The sequence below is a fragment of the Strigops habroptila genome, chromosome 2 (genome assembly GCF_004027225.2).
Source record: "Strigops habroptila isolate Jane chromosome 2, bStrHab1.2.pri, whole genome shotgun sequence".
NCBI classification, from domain to species: Eukaryota; Metazoa; Chordata; class Aves; order Psittaciformes; family Psittacidae; genus Strigops; species Strigops habroptila.
The window spans coordinates 32003286-32025352 of record NC_044278.2 but is presented as its reverse complement, the minus strand read 5'-3'; the positions used below and the strand labels follow the sequence as shown (position 1 = coordinate 32025352).

Here is a 22067-nt window from a genome sequence, read left to right as displayed (position 1 = left end):
GTAGGGTCTGAATACTTAGTCTTCAAAATAGACTTCTGTCATTCCAGTTGCAGGATTCAATACTAATGGAAGATGGAACAAACTCTATGAGCCAGTTGCTGGATCTGGAGACTTGGACAAAGCAGCCTGGTTGAATAGTCCCCCATTTTCTTTCCTAGGAACTGAGGGAAAAATCCTGTTACCTACAAGATCTCCTGAAGATATCCTATGTGATCAGTGACCCAATTAATAGCGGGAAAAGAAAGAAGATAAATTGGTGTGGAGAAGCAATCTGCTTTTATCACCCTTTTCCTTGCATATGTAATTGAGATGATGTAGGAATCTGGTGGTTTTGTCCCAGTTTAAAGTTGTAGTTGCAGCTGCTTTGACAGTGGCAGCACCTACCTTTTTAGAACATTCATATTCAGTTATTAGTTTGGCATCATGCTGTTATTGTTATTACTTTAATTTATCTTACTAGTAAGGAAAGTTAAAGTCATGTCATTTTTCAGCATCTTTCAACTGTGAATTCTGAGAAATAGTGTGGGACAATGGTGTAGCACTTCTTTAACAGCAAGGGATTTTTCATGCCAAATTTTAAAGAACAGCCAGATTTTCCATCAGTTAACAGTGAACGAAGTGCAAGAGCTTCTCAAAATAAAATCTCAGAATGTTTTTTCAGGATCTTAGGTAATATGACAAATCTTTCATTACAAGCAGCTACCAGAAAGAGCTTGGTTAGTTATTTGCAAAGGAGGAGTAGTATGGGTATACAACACTAGAATTTGTCCTATCCATCAATCTTGCCGACAGTTTTTAGCAAGAAACCTAGAAGAATTCATCCATGGGAAAATTCATTAAGCAAGAAGCTGACTAGAAATCAGTGTTAACTTTACTTCATGGTTAATAAGAGATTTTTTACCTCTAATTCAACAATACCATAACCTTGTGTATTGTATTTTACTTGGCAAAACTATTCTTTCAGATCCTCATAGAATTAAAGAGTCTGGAATGTATTCCCAGGTAACCACCAGGAAATCTACGTTCCCTTAGAGTGATTTTAGCTTCATGAAATTGAGAAATTTTACTAGTATTGTTTGGCTGAAAAAAAAAAAAAAATTCATTTTGAGAATTTTCATAAATTTTCATAGGTTTTTTTTTCCTTTTCTGTCAACTTTACATTTTAAAGATGTTTTAAAGATTTTAAAAGTTCATCTTTAACATAAAGATGAATTTTAAATGTTACAAACATTTAAAGATGTTTGTAAGCATGTTGGTCTGATTTTTTAGCAAGTTCAGAACCATCATATATATTTTGTCTTCTCCTACTTTTGTGTTATGGAATATAATTTAAAAAAAAAAAAAAAACAAACCCCAAAACCCAGAATCACCAAATCAGCATTCAAAACTCCTGGATTTCCTACAGCCAAAATCTATATGAGGATAATTTAATAATTTAGGTAGCAAGTTTAGATTTAAGTACAGATTTTGTGTGTGTGCGTGTTTCAAGGTTATGATTAAAAAGAAAAATTTGTCAACCTGATTAAAAAAAAGAAATCAAAGAAGTATTTTCATATTGTCCCTGAAACTAACTGATTCATTTGTCATATTCAGCACCCGTCATACACAATATGTCAAACCATACTTAGAAACATGAGTTTCTTCTTAATTTGCTGGTTGTTACATTATTACAACTGACAATTTGGCCTCTGCTTTTGGTTGTTCATTCTGTACGTAGAAGAGTGAATGGGAGTTCCTATTCCTTTGAAACACAATTTAAAGTTAAAAAATCAACCAATTCCTTTGAACTCCTTACAACGTTCATGTTGTGGGAAGGTACTGTGGAGGCAAGTGACCTGCAGCCTTGCGCCATGTGCTTTGTTCATGAGATGGATGGCTATAATTTACTCCTGCCTGAAACACTAGTATTTATGATGCCTTTGCTTGGCTGAGGGGTAAAAATGGTCTCCAGAGAAATAGAAACATTTTTTTTTTTAAAGCATATTGAAAAGAGAAATCCACAGGACAGCTGAAGGTCAGGGGAAGAAGGCAATGAGGGTTTTTTTGTCTTCTTTTTCAGGCAATGAAATAATTCTCCTTATATGGGTCCATGGAAAATATTAATTTTTTTATTTCCCTCTGTTACTCACACACACACACATGCATATGCAATCATGCAAGCACAAGCGCACACACAAACCTTGACCTCAGTTATATAGGAGGACCCTAGTTATATAGGAGGACACGGTCAAAATCAGGAACAGCAGTGAAAAATTTGGCTTTTCAGCTGTTCTCCAGGTCACAGCTGTATGAGCATACTGGCCACTCTAAATAAGCCAAAATAACTATAACTCTGGTTTAAATTAAGGTCCTCTTCCTCTAGCCTTAGGCATTTGGGTACCGGAGCCAAATTGTCAGCCATTGCTTTTGTCTGGAAGCTTTACTAATTGTTCACTGTAATACTCCCAAAATTCTCAGTAGGAAGGCCTAGCTTTCAGATTTGACAAAACACTGCAAAGACGTGATAGCGATGAATGTAAAACGCACCAAAAAAAAAAAAAATTAAAAAAAAAATATCCCCAAGGCATACTAATTTTAGATTTAAACAAAGTAAGTGAGAATTTTCCTTTCTGATTTTCTGCTGTAAGAGCTGCTGCTCATTTACAGGTAAATGTAACTCACAAAGGTATTATACTGAATATATTTACTTTAGAAATATTGTGTTTATCTAAGCCTTCTTTGGTTTTATTTACTATTAATCCTCTCTTTCCATCAGACATGTATGAAAAAAAATTGTTAAGCACACAGGTTACCTATCAGCTTTTCCTAGACTGCTTAACCTTTAAGATGGTTCCTCAGTCTTCTGGAAATTTTCTCCTTTTACTGGTCAGCTTAGATCTGTTTCCTCTGTAGAAGCTGCTGGCATGCTGAGCAGCAAAAGTAGAAAACAGTGGAAAATCAAAGATCAAATAGATTAGGAATCAAGTTTGCTTTTTTTCAGCAACAAGCAGAGTTAGTACTTCATAGATGGTCAGACCATTACCAAACCATGCCCAAATGGTCTCTGTGACAAGGGGCAAAATTAGCATTTTGACTGGAGAAACCAGATCGATGTCCATTAAAAAAAAGTCTTCGGATCTTTTTATTAAGATCTGATTCTCCCCAGCTGAATCTCCTTTCCTGTCTTTCCTGAGATAGTACCATTTACTTACATCCTAAATCTCCTTAGTTCAGAGAATGTAGACTTTAAGATTAGACCTTTAGCACTGGATTTCCCTGACTTTAAGCTGGACTTCTAAAGGTTGGTTGTAAAAGTCTAAGCAGCTCACCCTGAGGTCCTTTCATCATCAATAAGAAGCCATTTGTCATCTTTAAGGCAAGACGAATGGTCCTCTGTAAGCTCTTGTTTCCCCCCAAGGACTGCTACAGAAGAAGTCCTCATTTGACTATCTGAAGACTCGGATGACTAATTTTTACCTACCTGAAGTTAGGCTGAGATGAATGCCATTGGTTCTATGGTTGCTCTCTACCTCCACGCACAGGTGAATGCTTTTGTGTATACATACAAGGCAATAAGACCTTTCTGTTAGTATTACTATGCAGAATATATGTATTTATATTGTTTGTGTTTATGTCCTAATATAGACAATGTCTACATAAATGTATAGAGAGCTGTATCTTGCTGATTTTACTATATTTGAGTTCTGTTCCCACCATCAGAGTATCAGGTGCTATTGGTCTACCTGCATCTATCTGGACAATAAAAATATAATTTGCTTTGAAAGGCTAGATGAGACTATTTCTATTGGAGCTCTCTTTCTTATACACCAGTAGGTAGTATTTCATGGCTTTTTAGCTCAGTACTGAGCTATTATAGACCCAAGTCACCGTGTTTAAAAGTATACTTACTTGCATGAATGAGCAGTGAATGAAAACCATTAATGTCCCAGCATGCACTGCTCACCAATACTTATTTTTGTTGTAGCCAGAGTTTCTTAGTATGTTTCTGCTTCATTTAAACCTGTCAATACCTCAATTAGTGCTTGCTTCTCTTCCCCTGGGAGGGACATTTACACATGTCACTTCACAGCCTCCAAAATCTAAAAGACCTATGGGAATTGCTGGGTCATAAATATTTCCTGATTAAAGCTTGTGTTTTCCAGTGACTTCCTGCCCTTTTTCTTTTTTTTTTTTTAAACTTGCAAACTGTTCAGGTATTTCTAATGAAAGGGCACAAATGGAAAGTTTAAAGCATAACAACTTGTAAGAAACTGAGCACTCTCCCATGTGATTCTACAGTCTGTGGTTTTTACTGATTTGCATTCAGTAAGAAACAAAAAAATTAGAGCGCTGTGCTTTACAATTACAATAGCAGTAACCCTCTCATTTAACATTAAAACTTGATGCCATCTTGATGACAGACTGAATTCAATTTAAGATCAAAGCATTGGAGAAGTTATCTAAAATTATATTTTGCTAGTTTTAACTATTGAACATTCCTGCTCCTTCCAGCCTGACTTTTATAGAGAGTAATGAAAGACCATAATTGATTTGGAATAGAAAGTGGCCCAAGAAATTTATACTTAATGGAGACATGTTTCTAATATTAATTTTTAGGCATCTGTAATTTTCAACAATGGTGATGATGGTAACATTAATGTTGTCCATTAATTCATTGTGTAGGAACAGTGTCTGTGACTAAGTCTTCATAAATAACAATTATATACATGCTAATGTAATTTTTTATAGGTCTTTGATCACTTTTGTTTTGACAATTAGCCAAGATTTGATGAAACTGATTTTCCAGTGCCTTACATGGGTTATCATAGTTTGTCACAAATTTCCACAGGCTTTTACTATAACTGACTGCAGGGAACAAAGCTGTCAGCCTATCATTTCCCATTTTCTTTCTCTTGTTATTAGGAAGTACAGTTAGACAAAATGGAAATTGAAGCTGCATGGCAAAGCAAAAGAAAGTCATATTCATTTCAGAACCATGTCAAAGTCAAAGGAAAGATCAAGAATTATTAGCAGCTGCTTGTCTCATGTATCATTTGAAGACAGCAGTTTGCATTGTACAAACATAGAACTAATGCAAGAAAAGACCTCAGGAAGAGGAAAGAATTGCCTTTGTGATTTGAGAGAAGAGACCTTTTTTATTTTATTAATGTGTCTTTTGGTTAAAATTCTTAGTTGTCATGCAAAATAAATCAACTTCTTTTCCTATAATGTGACCTGAAACCACTTCTGAGTGAATAAGGTATGAACCCTAAATGTTCACAGCCTTTGCCTTGACATATTCAATCAGATCATGAGGTGCCAGTGAAGCTGCCAAGTACTCAAGACACCATTGTCATTCTTACTAAAGCTTAGCATCAAACAAGGCCTGTTCTAGCTTGGAAACACATGTTTGAATAATACTTATAATCAAAGTAACTTCATTTATATCAGTGGAATAGCTAGATGAAATGGTATTTTAGAGTGTGCAGATTTCTTATTCATTCCCACTCTGATTTATTTATTTTTAGAATTTTTTTCTAAGATTACCTTCTAATATTGTCTTAGTATTCTAACAGTGTAGTTTTTGCATACCACTGAGTCTCTTGTTTTGATATGGGATTTGTAATACAACCTTAGGTAGCTGGGACATGGACTGGTCATGTTTCTGTTTAATTTCTCTCTATTATTTATATATCATAATTTTCATGGATGTCACTTTCCACTAAATAGAAACATAAAGATGTGGTTTCTGTTGTGCAGTTTCTTTTTCCATGGCACTACTGTTTTTTGTACTGTTTTGTCAGAAAATTATTTTTCCTAATAGAACTGCTAATGAAGATCATGTCTACTGTCCAGAAATCCATTCATCTAACTGTTATAAATGGAAGCATATAAAAAGCTACTAGCCTTCCTTTAAAGACAGACTAGGGGTAGAAGGTAATTTGATTTGTTTTTCTTTGGTTTAAAAATATTTTCAGGAACATATTTATCAATACATTTTCTGAATTTATTTCATATACACTGTAGATTCCTAAAACTGAAGTAAATAATCCAGTCTGTCATATTAATTCATTAAATTTTTACTTCTCAAATTCATAGAATCATAGAATCATAGAATAGTAAGGGTTGGAAAGGACCTTAAGATCATCTAGTTCCAACCCCCCTGCCATGGGCAGGGATACCTTGCCCTAAACCACGTGGTCCAAGGCTCTGTCCAACCTGGCCTTGAACACCACCAGGGATGGAGCATCCACAACCTCCCTGGGCAACCCATTCCAGTGCTTCACCACCCTCACTGTAAAGAACTTCTTCCTTATATCTAATCTAAACTTCCCCTGTTTAAGTTTGAACCCATTACCCCTTGTCCTACCACTACAGTCCCTAAGGAAGAGTCCTTCCCCAGCATCCTTATAGACCCCCTTCAGATACTGGAAGGCTGCTATGAGGTCTCCACTCAGCCTTCTCTTCTCCAGGCTGAACAGTCCCAACTCTGTCAGCCTGTCTTCATATGGGAGGTGCTCCAGCCCTCTTATCCTCCTCGTGGCCCTCCTCTGGACTCGCTCCAACAGCTCCATGTCCTTTTTATGTTGAGAACACCAGAACTGTACACAGTACTCCAAGTGAGGTCTCACAAGAGCAGAGTAGAGGGGCAGGATCACCTCCTTCGACCTGCTGGTCACGCTTCTTTTGATGCAGCCCAGGATACGGTTGGCTTTCTGGGCTGCGAGCGCACACTGACGGCTCATGTTAAGCTTCTCATCAACCACCACCCCCAAGTCCTTCTCTGCAGGGCTGCTCTGAATCTCTTCTCTGCCCAACCTGTAGCAGTGCCTGGGATTGCCCCGACCCAGGTGTAGGACCTTACACTTGGCTTGGTTAAACTTCATAAGGTTGGCACCGGCCCACCTCACAAGTGTGTCAAGGTCCCTCTGGATGGCATCCCTTCCCTCCAGCGTATCAACCGAACCACACAGCTTGGTGTCATCGGCAAACTTGCTGAGGGCGCACTCAATCCCACTGTCCATGTCGCCGACAAAGATGTTGAACAGGACCGGTCCCAACACCGATCCCTGAGGGACACCACTCGTTACAGGTTTCCAACTGGACATCGAGCCATTTACCACAACTCTTTGCATGCAGCCATCGAGCCAGTTTTTGATCCACCGAGTGGTCCATCTATTAAATTGATGTCTCTCCAATTTAGAGACAAGGATGTCATGCGGGACAGTGTTGAACAGTTTGCACAAGTCCAGGTAGATGATGTCAACTGCTCTGCTGCTGTCCATCAGTTCCGTGGCTCCATCATAGAAGGCCACCAAATTGGTCAGGCAGGATTTCCCCTTAGTGAAGCCATGTTGGCTGTCACCAACCACCTCGTTGTTTTTCATGTGCCTTAGTATGTTTTCCAGGAGAAACTGTTCCAAGATTTTGCCAGGCACAGAGGTGAGACTGACTGGTCTGTAGTTCCCTGGGTCTTCCATCTTCCCCTTCTTGAAAATGGGGGTTATATTACCCTTCTTCCAGTCATCGGGAACTTCACCTGACTGCCAGGATTTTTCGAATATGATGGACAGTGGTTTAGCAATTTTATTCGCCAGCTCCTTCAGGACCCATGGATGGATTTCATCAGGTCCCATGGACTTGCGCACGTTCAGGTTCTTAAGACGGTCTCGAACCTGATCCTCTCCTACACTGGGCCTAAGGCCTTCATTTTCACAGTCCCTGCATTTGCTTTCCAAGACTTTCATGGTGTGGTCAGAGCATTTGCTGGTGAAGACTGAGGCAAAGAAGTCATTAAGAACCTCAGCCTTCTCCAAATCCATGGTAGCCAGTTCTCCTGATAGCTTCTGGAGAGGGCCCACATTGTCCCTAGTCTGTCTTTTATTTGCTACATATCTATAGAATCCTTTCCTGTTATCTTTTACATCCCTTGCCAAACTTAATTCTAGCTGGGCCTTAGCTTTCCTAACCTGGTCCCTAGCTACCTGGGCAATGCTCCTATACTCTTCCCAGGCCGCCTGTCCTCGCTTCCACCTTCTATAAGCTTCTTTTTTCCCTCTAAGTTTCCTCAGCAGCTCCTTGTCCATCCATGGAGGTCTCCTGGCCCTCCTGCTGCACTTTCTTCTAGTCGGGATGCAATACTCTTGAGCACGTAGCAGGTGATCCTTGAATATCGACCAGCAGTCTTGGGCCCCCCTGCCCTCTAGGACTGTATCCCATGAAACCTTACTAAGGAGGTTCCTGAAGAGGCCAAAGTCTGCTTTCTTGAAGTCCAGGGCAGTGAGCTTGCTGCATGCTCTTCTCACTCTCCTGAGGATCTCAAACTCAACCATCTCGTGATCACTAGAGCCAAGGCTGCCCTGGAGCGTCACATTTCCAACCAGTCCCTCCCTGTTGGTGAGCATGAGGTCAAGCATGGCACCTCTCCTCGTCGGCTCCTCTATTGCTTGAAAGAGGAAGTTGTCTTCCACACAATCGAGGAACCTCCTGGATTGCTTGTGCCGGGCCGTACCGTCCCTCCAACAGATGTCAGGATGGTTGAAGTCCCCCATGAGGACAAGGGCCTGCGAGCGTGAGGCTGCTCCTATCTGTCTGTACAGCGCTTCATTCACAGACTCCTCTTGATCAGGTGGCCTGTAACAGATCCCCACCGTAATGTCCCCCATTGCTGTTCTCCCTTTGATCCTGACCCACAAACACTCTGTTACCTCATCACCCGTCCCTAGACAGAGTTCCATACTCTCTAGCCTATCACTGACATAGATAGCAACACCCCCTCCCCGTCTGCCTGGCCTGTCTTTTCTAAACAGCCTGTAACCTTCCATTCCGACACTCCAGTCACAGGAGCCATCCCACCATGTTTCTGTGATACCAATGACATCATATCCCCGTAGCCTTGCACACATCTCTAATTCCTCTTGCTTGTTCCGCATACTATGGGTGTTTGTATAGAGGCACCTTAGCCGAGCTCCAAATGCAGCCGACTCAATGGCTGGGGCAGCTGGAACATCTCTACATCGCTCCAAGCATTTATTACAGGTGCTGGCAACTGACCAGGAGTGTTAGGATGGATCAATGCTCCCCTCCCCCAACACATCTAGTTTAAAGCTTTCTTGACCAGCCTGGCAAGCCTCCTACCAAAACAGCTCTTCCCCTTCTTTGTCAGACCAGCTCCACCAGCCTCCAGTAGATCTGGCGTCCCAAAGGGAGCCCCATGTTCTAAATAGCCAAACCCCTGACTATGACACCACCATTCTAACCATTTATTAACCTGCCAAACGCGCCTAGCTTTTTTAAGGTCCTCCCCTTTGTCCTGGAGAATCGATGAAAAAACTATCTGAGCTCCAGAGCCCCTAACCACCTCTCCCAGGGCTCTGTAGTCCTTCTTAATGTTCTCCAGGCTACTGCTATCTATATCTCTAGCACCCACATGGACCACTAGAAGGGGGTAATAGTCAGCAGGACTTACTAGAGCAGGCAGCCTCTCAGCAACATCCCTGGCCCGAGCCCCTGGCAGGCAACGCACCTCCCTCAAGACTGGATCAGGCCGGCAGATGGGCGCCTCTGTGCCTTTCAAAGTAGAGTCCCCTACTACTATGACCCTCTGCTTTTTCCTGGAGGCACCAGTAGTGATCCTCTTTACTGGTGCATCAGCAGGATGCTCATTAGGTGTGGTGGGTGCTTTCTCATTAGCCCCCTGCAGAACTGCAAAGGGGTTCTGGGTGGGGACATCAGATTTAGGAGGAAGCCCCTTGCTGTTAATTGTCCTCTTCCGCCTTTTTTTGTTAGTTTTTCTCGTGACTAATTCCCAGCTTCCTGGGTTGCTGCCCTCCTTCTTTCCTATGTGAGCAATGCTGGACGTTTGCGGCCCCTGCACAGTTTGGGCACGGAGCAAGCAGCCCAGCTTCCTCTCAGCTTCCCTGGCATCTTTTAGCTCTCCAACAGCCTCCCGCAGCTCAGCCACCTACTGCAGGAGGACCTCCACCAGGGCGCACCGAGTTCAGCCCTGTCCATTGCGCACCCTCGCCTCAAGAGACCAGTCGAGGCACTCTCTACACTCCGAGGTCTGCGCCGCAGCCTCCCCTCTCATCGGCTCTGTCTGGGTGCCTGCGCTGGCCACCGCCGGGGCAGAGCTCCCAGAGCGGCCCCTGGTCCTGAGGCGAGTGCTCACCACCCCGCCCGCCCTGCGTGCGCCACCTGCCGCGCCGCGCCCTGGTCGCTCGCGCTCCCTGGACTGGGTTTTTCCCCACTGAGGGCTGGTGCCGTCACTCCTGGCGCCGCCCCCTGTGAGTCAGCTGCTCGCGTGAGCTGAGCTGCCGGCTCCTGGGCAAGTCCTGTCGAGGACTTGAGGCTCTCTCGGTCGCTCTTGCCGCTCCGAACTGAGGCTCCTGGACGCTGTGCTTCCCCCCCGCTCCGGTGTTAAAGGCGTCCTCTCTGGAGATACTCACCTCGGCAATTCAATTTCTCAGGTTTACGTGTTTGAAATTGTTTTTCTTAGTCTGGAACCTCTGCAGCAACTCATTTCAAAACATTTGCTTTTTGAATTTGAAATTCTTGCCATATTGATTAGTTACATAATTCACCCAGTATTGTTTCTGAAAGTTGCATTGCTTACACCACAAATTCTTTTCAAATACGTATATAGTAAAATATTGCATTCAAAATCCACTTTCTTGTAAAATTTAAATTGAATTTTAAAAATATTTCTCAAATGAATTTGAGTAGATAACAAACATTAATTTCATTTTCAATTTTAGTGAATATTGGTAGAAAATAATAGGTAATTATATGCTTATTATTTCTTTAAAATCCCTGTATTAATAAAAATGGAGTGTTTATTTTTGTGTTAACTTATTTCTTTCACCCTTTGAGACATGCAGGTTTTTTCTAGTCCTGTGCATCTTTTGAGGATGAAGACTGGAGAGATCACAGTTTTACAAAGGAACAGTGTGCTTAAACTGGAGTGTTTGAGGAGTCCTACAGATTTTAAATTCTCTGCTACATTCAGGACACCATTTGAATTCTGGAGAGATGCTACTTAACTAAGCAAAAACATAATTTATGAAAGGGAAAACAAAGTTAAGAGAAGAATTTTAGCAATGCATACATTGACTCCTGGAAGTCTACTAAATTTGAAAATAAACTAACAAATAGGTATCAACTAATTATAGTGTGAGAGCTAGGCTCCCTTAAATGTAAGCAATGTACTTGCATGGGCTTTCTTTGCCTGAGCAACAGTGGATTGAAGAAAAGGAAATTTGGTTTTGAGGTAGAAAAATCTCATTTGTCATGGACAGAAGAGTGTTCTCACAGTGGCTGACCAGCATGAGAGGACATGTTAAATTTGGATTAAATGTTAAATTGGAATTTTAATTAATTTTTTTCAATATATACTCATTTCAGCTTTAATGCAGTTTTCTCTTATCACAACTCATATCCTCATCCATGATGTTATTTTTACCCAAGTTTGTTTACACTGTGTCAAAGAACCATAGTCCTCTGTTCTAGAAGCTGTACAAGAAAACCAGATGGCATTCATCTTCCCTCATTACAGCACATCTCTGCAACTAAGCAAGCCATTGCAGGTTCCTGAATGATCAGTGTAAAGAAGAGGCTTTTGAGGGCACAGTTCATCTGTTTAGATGTGTTCAGTTATCTACAGATCATTATATCATTAGATTTGCTTATCTACTGCATCTTTTACATCCTCTTTCTCAAGAGCAACTTAAATCTGCATTGTTTGGCTATGATCAGCAATATAACTTTCAATATATCTCAGAACACATCCTACAGTGTCACATGGCATCTCCTCATCGATTGTGGTGTTGGCTGTGTTGTATTCCTCTCTTCTCACCACAGCCAGGTTGCTAGAAAAAACATTTAATAGCCACGGTTCTTAAACATACAGAGAACTTAACAGTCTTCGAATCATTTATGTATGTTACAAAGATATTTAGTGTTATTGTCCCAAACAGAACCCCAACTTTAAACAGAAATCTCCAGGATTAATGCTGCTTGTAGCCATATGCATCCCTTGAAAATGGAAATTGCCATAATCTATAAACTGTAGCTTCTATTTTGTCCAGTTTTGACCAATAGACCTTTAACAATGCCCAGCACAACATGGCATGCTTCGGAGAAAGATGTTGGAGAATCCCAGAGGAGAGATAATTGGATTAATTTGTCCCATAAGGAAGCCTACTGCAAAATCCTGGAAAACGATGCTGTGCATTCCTTGAACATATATAGCAACATGCTCTTCCCTTCCAAAATTCTCTTATATAGATACATATTATTATATGTATGTGTATATAATGTTTATTTGAAAAGATATAAAGGATACACACACTTAATAGGGCATCTGAATCATCTTGATATATTTCTAAACGCCTTCACTTTATTTTTAAGACATCCTGAGAGAATATCTCATCTATATGTAGTACAGATTTAGTTTGCTTATTTACAGTTTTCTAGATTATTTTGTCAGTAAAGAGCCAGCATATTTATCTCAGTTATTTGCATCAGTAATTTGATTAAAGATAGTTTGAGGGTGAAGAAATACATTGCCTAAAATATCCTCGGGAATGTGGTTTTGTTACCAGAAATCTTTTGACGTAAAAGAAGATAAAACGAAGAGCTTATGGTTTAGGATCATTGGAGATAAATTGTGAAGAGTAAAAAATCAGCTTTGGAGGAAGGGGAAATGTTTAGCTGTGAGGCATTGCTATGGTAATAAGGAATCCGTGTGGAAGATTATGTGAGAAGGAGGGAAGGATAAGCAGGGATAAAGCTGTATCTGAGAAATAAAGTTATCTTTCTTTACATGTTTTTATGCTGCTTTTATTAAGAAAGTTTGTTGGAAAAAAAAAAATTGAGTTTCAAAAGCTAGCTTTTGTTATTTAAAAAGCAAGCAAGATAGTCATGGTGTTTGGATGGCACCTATCAGGGTACTCTTGATAGACAACTGGTTAGGAGATCTGAAAGTGAGGAAGGAATCTCTGAGACAGGTCCTTTGAGGTCTGTGGGGTTTAAATTCAAATGTCCTCTTTTCTGTGGGTCCATACTGTGTGCTCATACCAGCGAAGCAGGAGGAGGGTAGACCTGAAATGCAAGGCTCAACAACTCCAAACACTGATACTTCCTGTTGGGGATCACAGGCACCCAGGGAGCTCAGGTACCTCGTGAGGAGGCACACACCATCTCTCACCCTCTGGGTGGGCTAAGCACATGCTCCCTCTATCACCAGAGAAACTCGAAGTAGGACATACTGGTGGGAAGGAGGACTTCAACTGTTAGAGAAAAATCACTTAGGTGACTTAGGAGATTAGCATGATTTAATTGGGGATGGGAAATGGTGTTGGAGGAGAAGAACTTTGCTATAGGGGTTAGGGAGCATGTTTGAACCTAAGGAGGTTGCAGCAGGAAAAAGAGAAGGAGAGGTGAAGGACACTGGAGTGTATTGCATTGAGGTAAAAAGAGAGACACGTGGAAAGGTGCAGTAAATGAAGAAGGAAGGGACCTGTGGAAGGAAGAACGGTGCTAGCAAAAGCTAATGATGGTAATACAGACTCCTTAAGAGCCTGCTACTCATTTGAATTGGGTCTCTTATTAATGAACAAAATGCATAAAAGGATATATTGGTCTATTTCAGGTATTGTAAATGAGGGAAGATATGTTCAAGTGCACGTACCTGTAAATATAGGGCCCATAGGTTTGCAGCTGTGTAGGTCTAGTATGCTACCTTCTGTGTTTAGAAGCAACAAGCAGATGGACACAAAAAGTGAACTTTCTGAAATTAACCTCCTTGTGAGTACTGGTACTTGGACAGACACCAGATAAAACTGAAGCTATTTTCATTCTCTGAAAGATGGAATCAGACTTGTCCTAATTTTCTATTCTGATTATTCATCATTTCTTCTCTTAGAATGCTCCTCTCTGACAAAACTAATTGATACTTGATATCCAAACAGTTGAACAACACATACTACATCACTAATGCATATCAGTGCCTAAAGACCCTTATGTCTCACACAACCTTTCTAAGAGTTCTTCCTGTAATTAGATCCCATTCATAACTCTAACCACAGGCCTGTTAATTTTCAAATTGGTTTGTTTTGGTTCAGGAAGCCTTTGAACAGAAAAAACTGCATCCTGACATATTGTCATATCTGAACATCAACAGCTCTGGCATGAAAAGGTCATGCCACCAAGCATTAACATTTCAGAATAGCAATTATAGTAATTCATTCAAGTAAGGATTTTTTTATTTTTTTGCTGTGCAGTAGCAATAGATACAATCTATGCAAAAGGAAAGATTGTGGAGGCCTCAAATAAGGTCCCATGCCAATGTAATCTTGAAATAAAGTCCCAGAGAAGTTCAGATGTGAGTTGTTCTGATAAGAAAAGGCAAGTGCTCATGTATAAAAGCAAGGATATTGGGGCTATCGTGGGAGGCAGCCTTGGAGTGAAGAAGAGAGTTAGAGAAGGGACTCTACTGCCGCCTCATATGCTTTGACAGGAGTGGACAGATTCGTTCAGAAGAGAGCAGTTCTGTGTGCTGTCCACGGGTTTCCAGCTTTGACCAAGAAGGAAAAGGGCCAGAACTGAAAGATAGGCTCATGGGCTTTGATACTCACAAATGCCCAGATGCTATTCATTGGTGGACAGATCATACGGGAATGAAAGGGCAGACTACTGAAGACACCAAGGAGACCATCATGATTCAAAAATGCCATGTTTTGAGGGGTTTGCAATAAAACACTCTGAGGATTTTTGCTTCCTATTTTCAGAAAAAAAAAAAAATCCAAAAAGTGAAAATACTTTGGGGTTAAGCCTATTCTTGCTAGCAAGAGAGTACTTTTTTTCAACATTAAATTCTTTTTAAACTCCCACATAATTAATGAAGTTGACAATTTTGTCTGAACTGTTCCGCAAATACTTTCCAAATACAACAAAACTCAAATCTAGCTAGGTTTATTGTCAGTTTAATTATACTTTCTGTTTAGTACATTTAGTACAATAAGTGCATATTAACTATTTACTTAGCACATACATGGACTAAGCTTTCTGGTGCAGAGCCTTTCTTTTACATTTGTACAGCTTGTGGTTTTAATTGAGCCCTCATTTTGATAGGTCATTACTGTTCTACAAAATGGTAGAGCATATATATGTCAGCAAATAAAACAGTAGCTCATCAGAAGAAATAGGAAATTTTTATCAGTTTGTTATTGGCCCCTTATCTGAATGCTTATACTTACAGCACTTTTATGTACTGCGAACATTTTAATTATGTTACAAGTGGTCCTGTGAGCAGCAAAACAAATGGAGCTAGGCTCTTGTTGGATTTGCATCTTCTTGTCTCTACAGCCTCACTCTCCAGTCCCAGCTCCCCTCTGCTAAGTTCCCATTGAGGCCCATCTTTGGTCTTAAAAAAATTCTCTAACACAGGAATGAAAGTAAAATAATTTCTCACATTTTCAGCCATCTGGTCAAATATGGACAAGCTGAATGAGACCCAGACTGAATGGCCAACCATGCGTCATCAGACTAGTCAGCTCACTGATGAACAATCTTTTGTTTTGTCTGGTTTTAGTTCCAGCTATGATAACTTCCTATCCAAATACCACCTTGGCAACACAAGGTCAAAAGAAGGAGATGAGCTGCACGGCACATGGAGAGAAACCCATCATAGTCCGCTGGGAAAAAGAAGACCAAATCATTAACCCTGAAATGTCCCGTTACCTTGTTTCCACCAAGGAAGTTGGAGATGAAGTGATCTCTACTCTGCAGGTAAGAAAACAAAGTGGTCCACAACTCATCTACGTGTGTGAGAGCAACATGTGTTGCTTGATTTTATTTTGATACGGACGCACAGCTACCTCTGCCCTAAAACATCAAAGCCCCACCACTCGCTCCACCTGTGGGGCATCACTGGAGAGCTAGCAGCAAGAGGTAGAGGATTCGTCTTCATCCCAACCCCTAGAAAAAAGTTTCCCTCCTCCCATGCTCCAGAAACAGGAAGAGAGTGAGCCTAGCTTATAGCTCCCCGTTCTTTCTGTCTCAGAAGCAATGTGGCTCATGCATTAGCCTGCCCTTCCTGGGCAGCACAGCTCAGTTTTGAGTACACTACTGGTAAGCGCTGGGTGAATATCTGACCCCTAGCTCTGATGTGTGTCAGGCTTACCTTTGCCAAAATCATTAAGCTGTTTTGAGATAAAAATGCTGTCTTTTTAAATTACTTTTTCTTCCTCCCTTTCACTTTTTGGGGCTTGTGATACTCTTTTACAAGATCAGGTTAGTCATTCTCTTCTGAAGCAGTTGTGTAGGGTACTGGCATTCTACAACTATGTGTATGTTACATACAAAACCTTTGACTTCTGAGAGATAAAATGTCCCAAAAGTGGAAATGTCAGGATTACAGTTGTCTCTGAAGCTTTTAACTCAGTGCCTTTGCATGTGTGCGTGATGATGTGATCTTTAGTTGTATACTCAGCTTTTATTTTTTCTCCAGGACCCCTGCCTCAGTGAGGCATAATTTGGATTTTCTCTGGAGTTGAATTAGGGTTGAGTAATGAAAGACACTGTGTGATGCAAGGCTGATCATTGAAACCAAACTTTTCACAGGTGGCCAATAATTGTGTGTTCTTTGTTTTCTAGGTACTTGCCTTGAGCCCTTGGGGTCTGATTTGCAGAAGTACTAAGCCCTCATAGCTGCAGCTTAACTCAATGGAAGCTGTTTTGAACACATGAAAAGCTATTTATTGCTAAGAACTCTGAGCGGGGGGGGAAGAAGACCCTAGATGTATCAAATTGGGCTCAGAAAAATTTTGTTTTCCTATCTTAAAGCTCAGCCACATGTGCAACTTAACACAGCTTGACAAGTTACCACATCTCAGATGATAACCCTCCAACATCCTCGTAGCGAGTGGGAAATTAATCCATTTATCTTAACCAATGGTGAATGGGAGTTGTGCTCACGTTACCTTGGTTTTGCTGAGGAATAAAGAGCATGTGGAGTTACTATGGCTCAGCTAATATGTGGCAACTTGTCAAGCAGTAACAAATATTATCATATGTCTGGTTCCTTAATTCCCCATACAAAATGGTGGTAATACTTTTCATGATGTTAGGGTTTATGAAAATAAATTCACTCATGTTTATGAAATGGGTATTGCATAGGTGAATCCACAGAAAAGGCTATGAGAAAATGACTAAGTCTGTCTTCAGGGCACAGTTTGAACTGTGTACAGTAAATAAAGTGTGGAGCAGCACACTGAACAATGGGAGGAAAATGGTATTTGGAATAGCTGCTCATTTAAAAAAATACTCTCCCTATTGTACGTTGAATGAAGCAGCGGTCCTGTAGAAAAATATCATTATGATCAAGTATGTAAAGATTGTGTGTAACTTTTTACATTATTAAATCACAAATTGAAAAGAAAGATCACTCAAAATTTTATTATGAGGCACCATGCTTAATACTGCAGGGTTCATCACCAATGTTTGAAACTTTATTTCCTCCACACAGACTTGAGTTTCATTTAGAAATAACTGGAAAAAAATGGAGGCAGAAGGAGGCACCATTTTGTATGGAAAATTTGAACCAACTGTTAAATACTCGGCAAACTTAGGAGTAACAGGAAATAAGACTCCTAATGAGAAGCTGCAGGAATAGGCAGTGCTCCAACTCCTGGCTACACATGTACAGCAGATAGCCTGCTTCCTCAGCAGGTGTTGCTGATTTTGATAATTCTCGGTATTCTGGATATTTTACTATACATATGTATGTATGTGTATAACACACAATATCTATTTATTACTGTCAAGTAAAACAAATTGTACAATTTTTCTTGTACCATACAGAAAAGCTGTCAGTGTATTTTCTCTATGTGCTGTTCAATCAATCACTTCTTTTCAAATCACCTATAGATTTTGCCAACTGTGCGTGAAGATTCCGGCTTCTTTTCCTGTCATGCCATCAATTCTTATGGGGAGGATCGTGGAATAATTCAGCTCACTGTGCAAGGTAGGAAGAGGACAACATAAGGAAAAAAACACAGCTATTGTAGTACAGTAAGTGTATGCCATCTCAGAAATCTGTTGGGGGAGGGAGGCTCTGATTCCTAGTTAAATGTATTCCTCATTGTCAAAGAAATGAGGAGTCTCATTAAGGTTCTCAGTCTTTCATTTTCTAGCATCAAAGATTAAACCAAAATTTAGGATAAGATTCAGTCATTCTACATATGTACAAATTGATAAGATCTTTTCCTTAAATACACTAGCCAACAATCTGTTAAAGATACTTAAGACTATCGTCTTCGGTAGGGACAGTGGATATGAGGAGGCTACTTTTTGCAGGGAGAGGGCTGCATTTGCTGGTAAAGAACAAACGTACCTAAACCCCAAGATCAAAACAAAGCAAAAGTGATCTGACTGTATCTTTAGAGAAATGCTAAACCTACTGCGGATCTTTAAACAAAATATTTCAAGTTTAATCAATTGAAATAAACTGTAATTAGTTTGCACATTGCAAACTCTAGGAACCTATGCTGCTTGGGGTTGGGGTTCCCCTCCTGCAGGGTTTCGCTCAGGCAGAGAGCAACAAGTCCTGGTGGTGGAGGTGACAGTATGTGAGACGCAGAGCACAGGCAGGACTCAGCCACTGGCTACTGCTTACTTCTCTGTGCAATGCTTGTCCCCATACTTGTATGCCTTTGAGCATGCACACAACAGATTTTTAGGACTTGCAAATTTCTTTCTCCCCACTCTTGATTTCAAACAGCAGAAAATGAAACAATAGATTTCAATGAGTCACTGAAACAGCAGATTTCAGTGAATGCCTACGGCAGCTGTGTCAAATAATTCAGGCGGAGTTTGGGGACAGGTTCTCAGTTACACCACTGCTCATTTAAACTGCCATGACAAAGGGGCATTAGAATGGCTATAAATGCTATTTCTTTATAACCTTAATTCTAAAGGCAGAAAAAGGCTTTAGTGTCATTTCATACTGTTATCAAATTATTCTGCTATTAAATGAATACTTTTAAACATACTCAATGAGATAGAAATTCTACTCCCTCCCCCTACCCAATTTAGCACTTTTAAGCTTAGTATTCATATTTCTACTGTCACTTTTTGTGTAAAAACTGTGGAAGTATCAGCGAAACATAGTGTTCAAGGCAAAAGTCTTTTCTAGCATGAGTAGTCCAATCTGGAGTGCTTTTAAGCAAACACAGCTCTACATTGCATATAAGAAGGTTAAACAGAAGTCAATATTCAGGATTATATCAGTGACTCCTAGTTGAAAATTGATCCTTCCTCCTTTTCATTGAGTATTCTTCAGCAGGTGATTAACTGGCTCAGGGTACTAATGAGTGACCAGAGAAAATGCCATGAGAGCTTACCACCAGCAAGCTATGCCAGTGCCACGCTCATTAATGTTACCTCATTAGGAGTACAGGCTTCCTTCTGACTAAAACTCTGTGTGTGTGTTTACTCAGAGCCCCCCGACCCTCCTGAAATAGAAATCAGAGAAGTGAGAGCACGCAGTATTGCCCTCAGATGGACCATGGGATTTGATGGGAACAGCCCAATCACTGGCTACGATATCGAGTGCAAGAACAAGTCGGGTAAGAAATAATCTTCCTCTGAAGTAATCCCCGTCACTAGTCATTCATCACTGAGTCTGCATCGTAAAAGATAATTCATAAATTGAAACTGCCTGATGGAAGTTTTTACCATGGTTTATTTAATCTTCCACAGGAAAATTTATCTTCATTTGTTCATTTGTTGTTTTTTCTTTTTTTTTCTTTCTTTTTTTTTTTCTTTTTTTTTTTTTGAGGTAAGGAGATTAAATTTAGCAATTGCTGCTTTTCCTTTTTACCAGAGAATCCTACAAGTAAGGGGAAAAATTGTGTTGTAAAATAAGCCATTCCAGGTGATAGCTTGATAGCTGGTATGGTTTTGCTGGCTGATTCTTGGTACCTATTCTTATCTTTTCTCTGTTTGGTTTTGGTTTTTTTTTTAATTTTCAAATTCTACTTTTTCCCTATAGAAAAAACCACCTGCCTTTACAAATTATTTTTTCCTGTAGTGCTGATTTTTAAAAAGTTATTTTCTGTCAATATATGAGTACATGGCATCATCCCTGGAAAATTAGCAGTGGAAAATTGTAGTTAAGAGAATTTTAAGATGAAGAAAGCCTTCCAGGGATGGGGCATCCAGAACTTCTCTGGACAATCTGTGCAAGTGTCTCACCACCCTCATAGTGAAGAACTTCTTCCTAATATTTAATCTCAGTCTACCTGCCTTCATTATTTGAGAAGGGACAAGCAAGGAAATTGCAATGGAGCAATGTTTCGTATTTCAAGTATTATTAAAAAGACACTGAGAAATTATACTGTACTGTTTCATGTTGGAGTTTTTTGCACTATTTGAAAGGGGATATAGTTTACTAATAGGAATGCTTTGTATTTTTATCAGTGAAGCATTCTGTTTATCAAAGCAACTACAGTACATTTACATCTTCCTTTAGTTCTGAGATGGAAAAACATACTTGTTCATAAAATTCTAAAATTTGCCAAGTTTTTTCAAAAGCTATTCTACTACTCATCTTTTCTATTCTTCATTTTTCCGCATTGTGTATTTCCTCTGTGCTTCACTTAGGCAAAAATTTTGTCATGCTCTATCTACTAGATAAAATATTTTCAAGAGTGTTAAATCATTAGTCACCATTTCTGCATTTGCTTTGTAAATGAAATCGATAATGTACAGGTGAGCATGGTACCTGAAAGATTACAGAGCTCTAAAACATCTTTGTTGGATTTAGGTCAATGTTTTCAAGTGATAATGCGGAATGCAGGCGAAGATGAAGTGAACATCACTGTGAGCTTGCATTGCAAAATTATGTCTCTCTAATATGGCATGATAAATCAATAACAAATGATGCAGAATCAGACTGAATGAAAACATCAAGACACAACATAGTGATGAAGATTAAAAAAATTGAAAGAAAGCAAAAATAGTGGGTGGCAGAATTAGTGTTGGGAAAAGTATTTCTTTGTCTGTATATGAAGACAAATACTGGAGTTCATGTCTTAAAAAGAGCAGATTTCCTTCATCTCACTGCAAACAACAGAAACATAATTTTTTAGAATCTGAGGCTGAATCTTTGGAGAAACTAGGATTGGGTTTTTGAATTCTTGCACGTGATTTTTGTCATTAATTAAATAATCAAGAAAATGAAACATCAAACCTGGTTACTGAAGAATTGCACAGGGTAAGAACAAAGAAGAGGGAATTAAGAAAGCTCCTCACAATTTCCAGATTATTACAGGGACAGAAGAAAACTTAGGTAAAACATTCCCAATCCAGATGGTAAGCTGAGGGAACATCCTGCCAAGGCCAGAGTAAAGCTGTAAACTGCACAGATGCGTTTAGTAAGAATTTTCCACCTATATTGCTTACCCTGAGGACTCAGAAGTGGGTTTACAGCAGGATGCCACATCTAGGTTTCTCAAGAAGGAAAATTGCAGAACTCTTCCGTTTCAGAGAATGTGCTGGTGACCACATATCATGCATGGACTTCACTATATGGTGCTTCCCTCAGGTATCCAATTTACCCCTGCAGTACAATTAGACAAAAAAGGCTCATTGCTTACGCTCTAGAAGGAGCATGGAGTTGCCTGTCATTTGGATAGGTGGCATCTGTGGGTCCCGTTGCCATGCAGGAGCAATATGTCCAGTGGGAGCTCAGCTTTTCAAGCTGTTTCAGTACTTAGATACAATGCTTGTCTGTACAGAAATGTACCTGTACCCCTCATTGAAACCACTGATGTGTAGCCATCAGACATTTCCACTGGAGGTGTACAAAAAGGTTTGACATTAGGAAAAGCTATGTGTGTCCTTTGTGCCATTCTCCTTATCCTTTTTATTTTTTATGTCATGAGGGAAAGCTGAGGGGAAAACTGAACATCAGTTCAGCTTAAGCCCTGACCTAAAGGGAGAGAACCGTGCTTTGCTCTTTCTTGTGCTCACGTGTGAACAGAGCATCCTTCAGGACACAGATTCCTTCGGAGAACTGGGGGTTC

General features: G+C 40.1%; 1 protein-coding gene across 4 annotated transcripts in view; it reads left to right on the top strand.

The window, feature by feature from the left end:
* DSCAM (DS cell adhesion molecule) overlaps positions 1 to 22067 on the top strand; it is a 476005-nt gene that overhangs the window by 351194 nt on the left and 102744 nt on the right. For 3 of the 4 annotated variants that reach the window (XM_030477062.1, XM_030477064.1, XM_030477065.1), the window contains exons 12-14: positions 15572 to 15768; positions 17908 to 18004; positions 19479 to 19607. In XM_030477062.1, the coding sequence (XP_030332922.1) occupies positions 15572 to 15768; positions 17908 to 18004; positions 19479 to 19607 (423 nt within the window). Of the gene's footprint in view, positions 1 to 15571; positions 15769 to 17907; positions 18052 to 19478; positions 19608 to 22067 lie in introns of all 4 variants that reach the window. The other variant, XR_003990146.1, reaches the window with a different exon arrangement.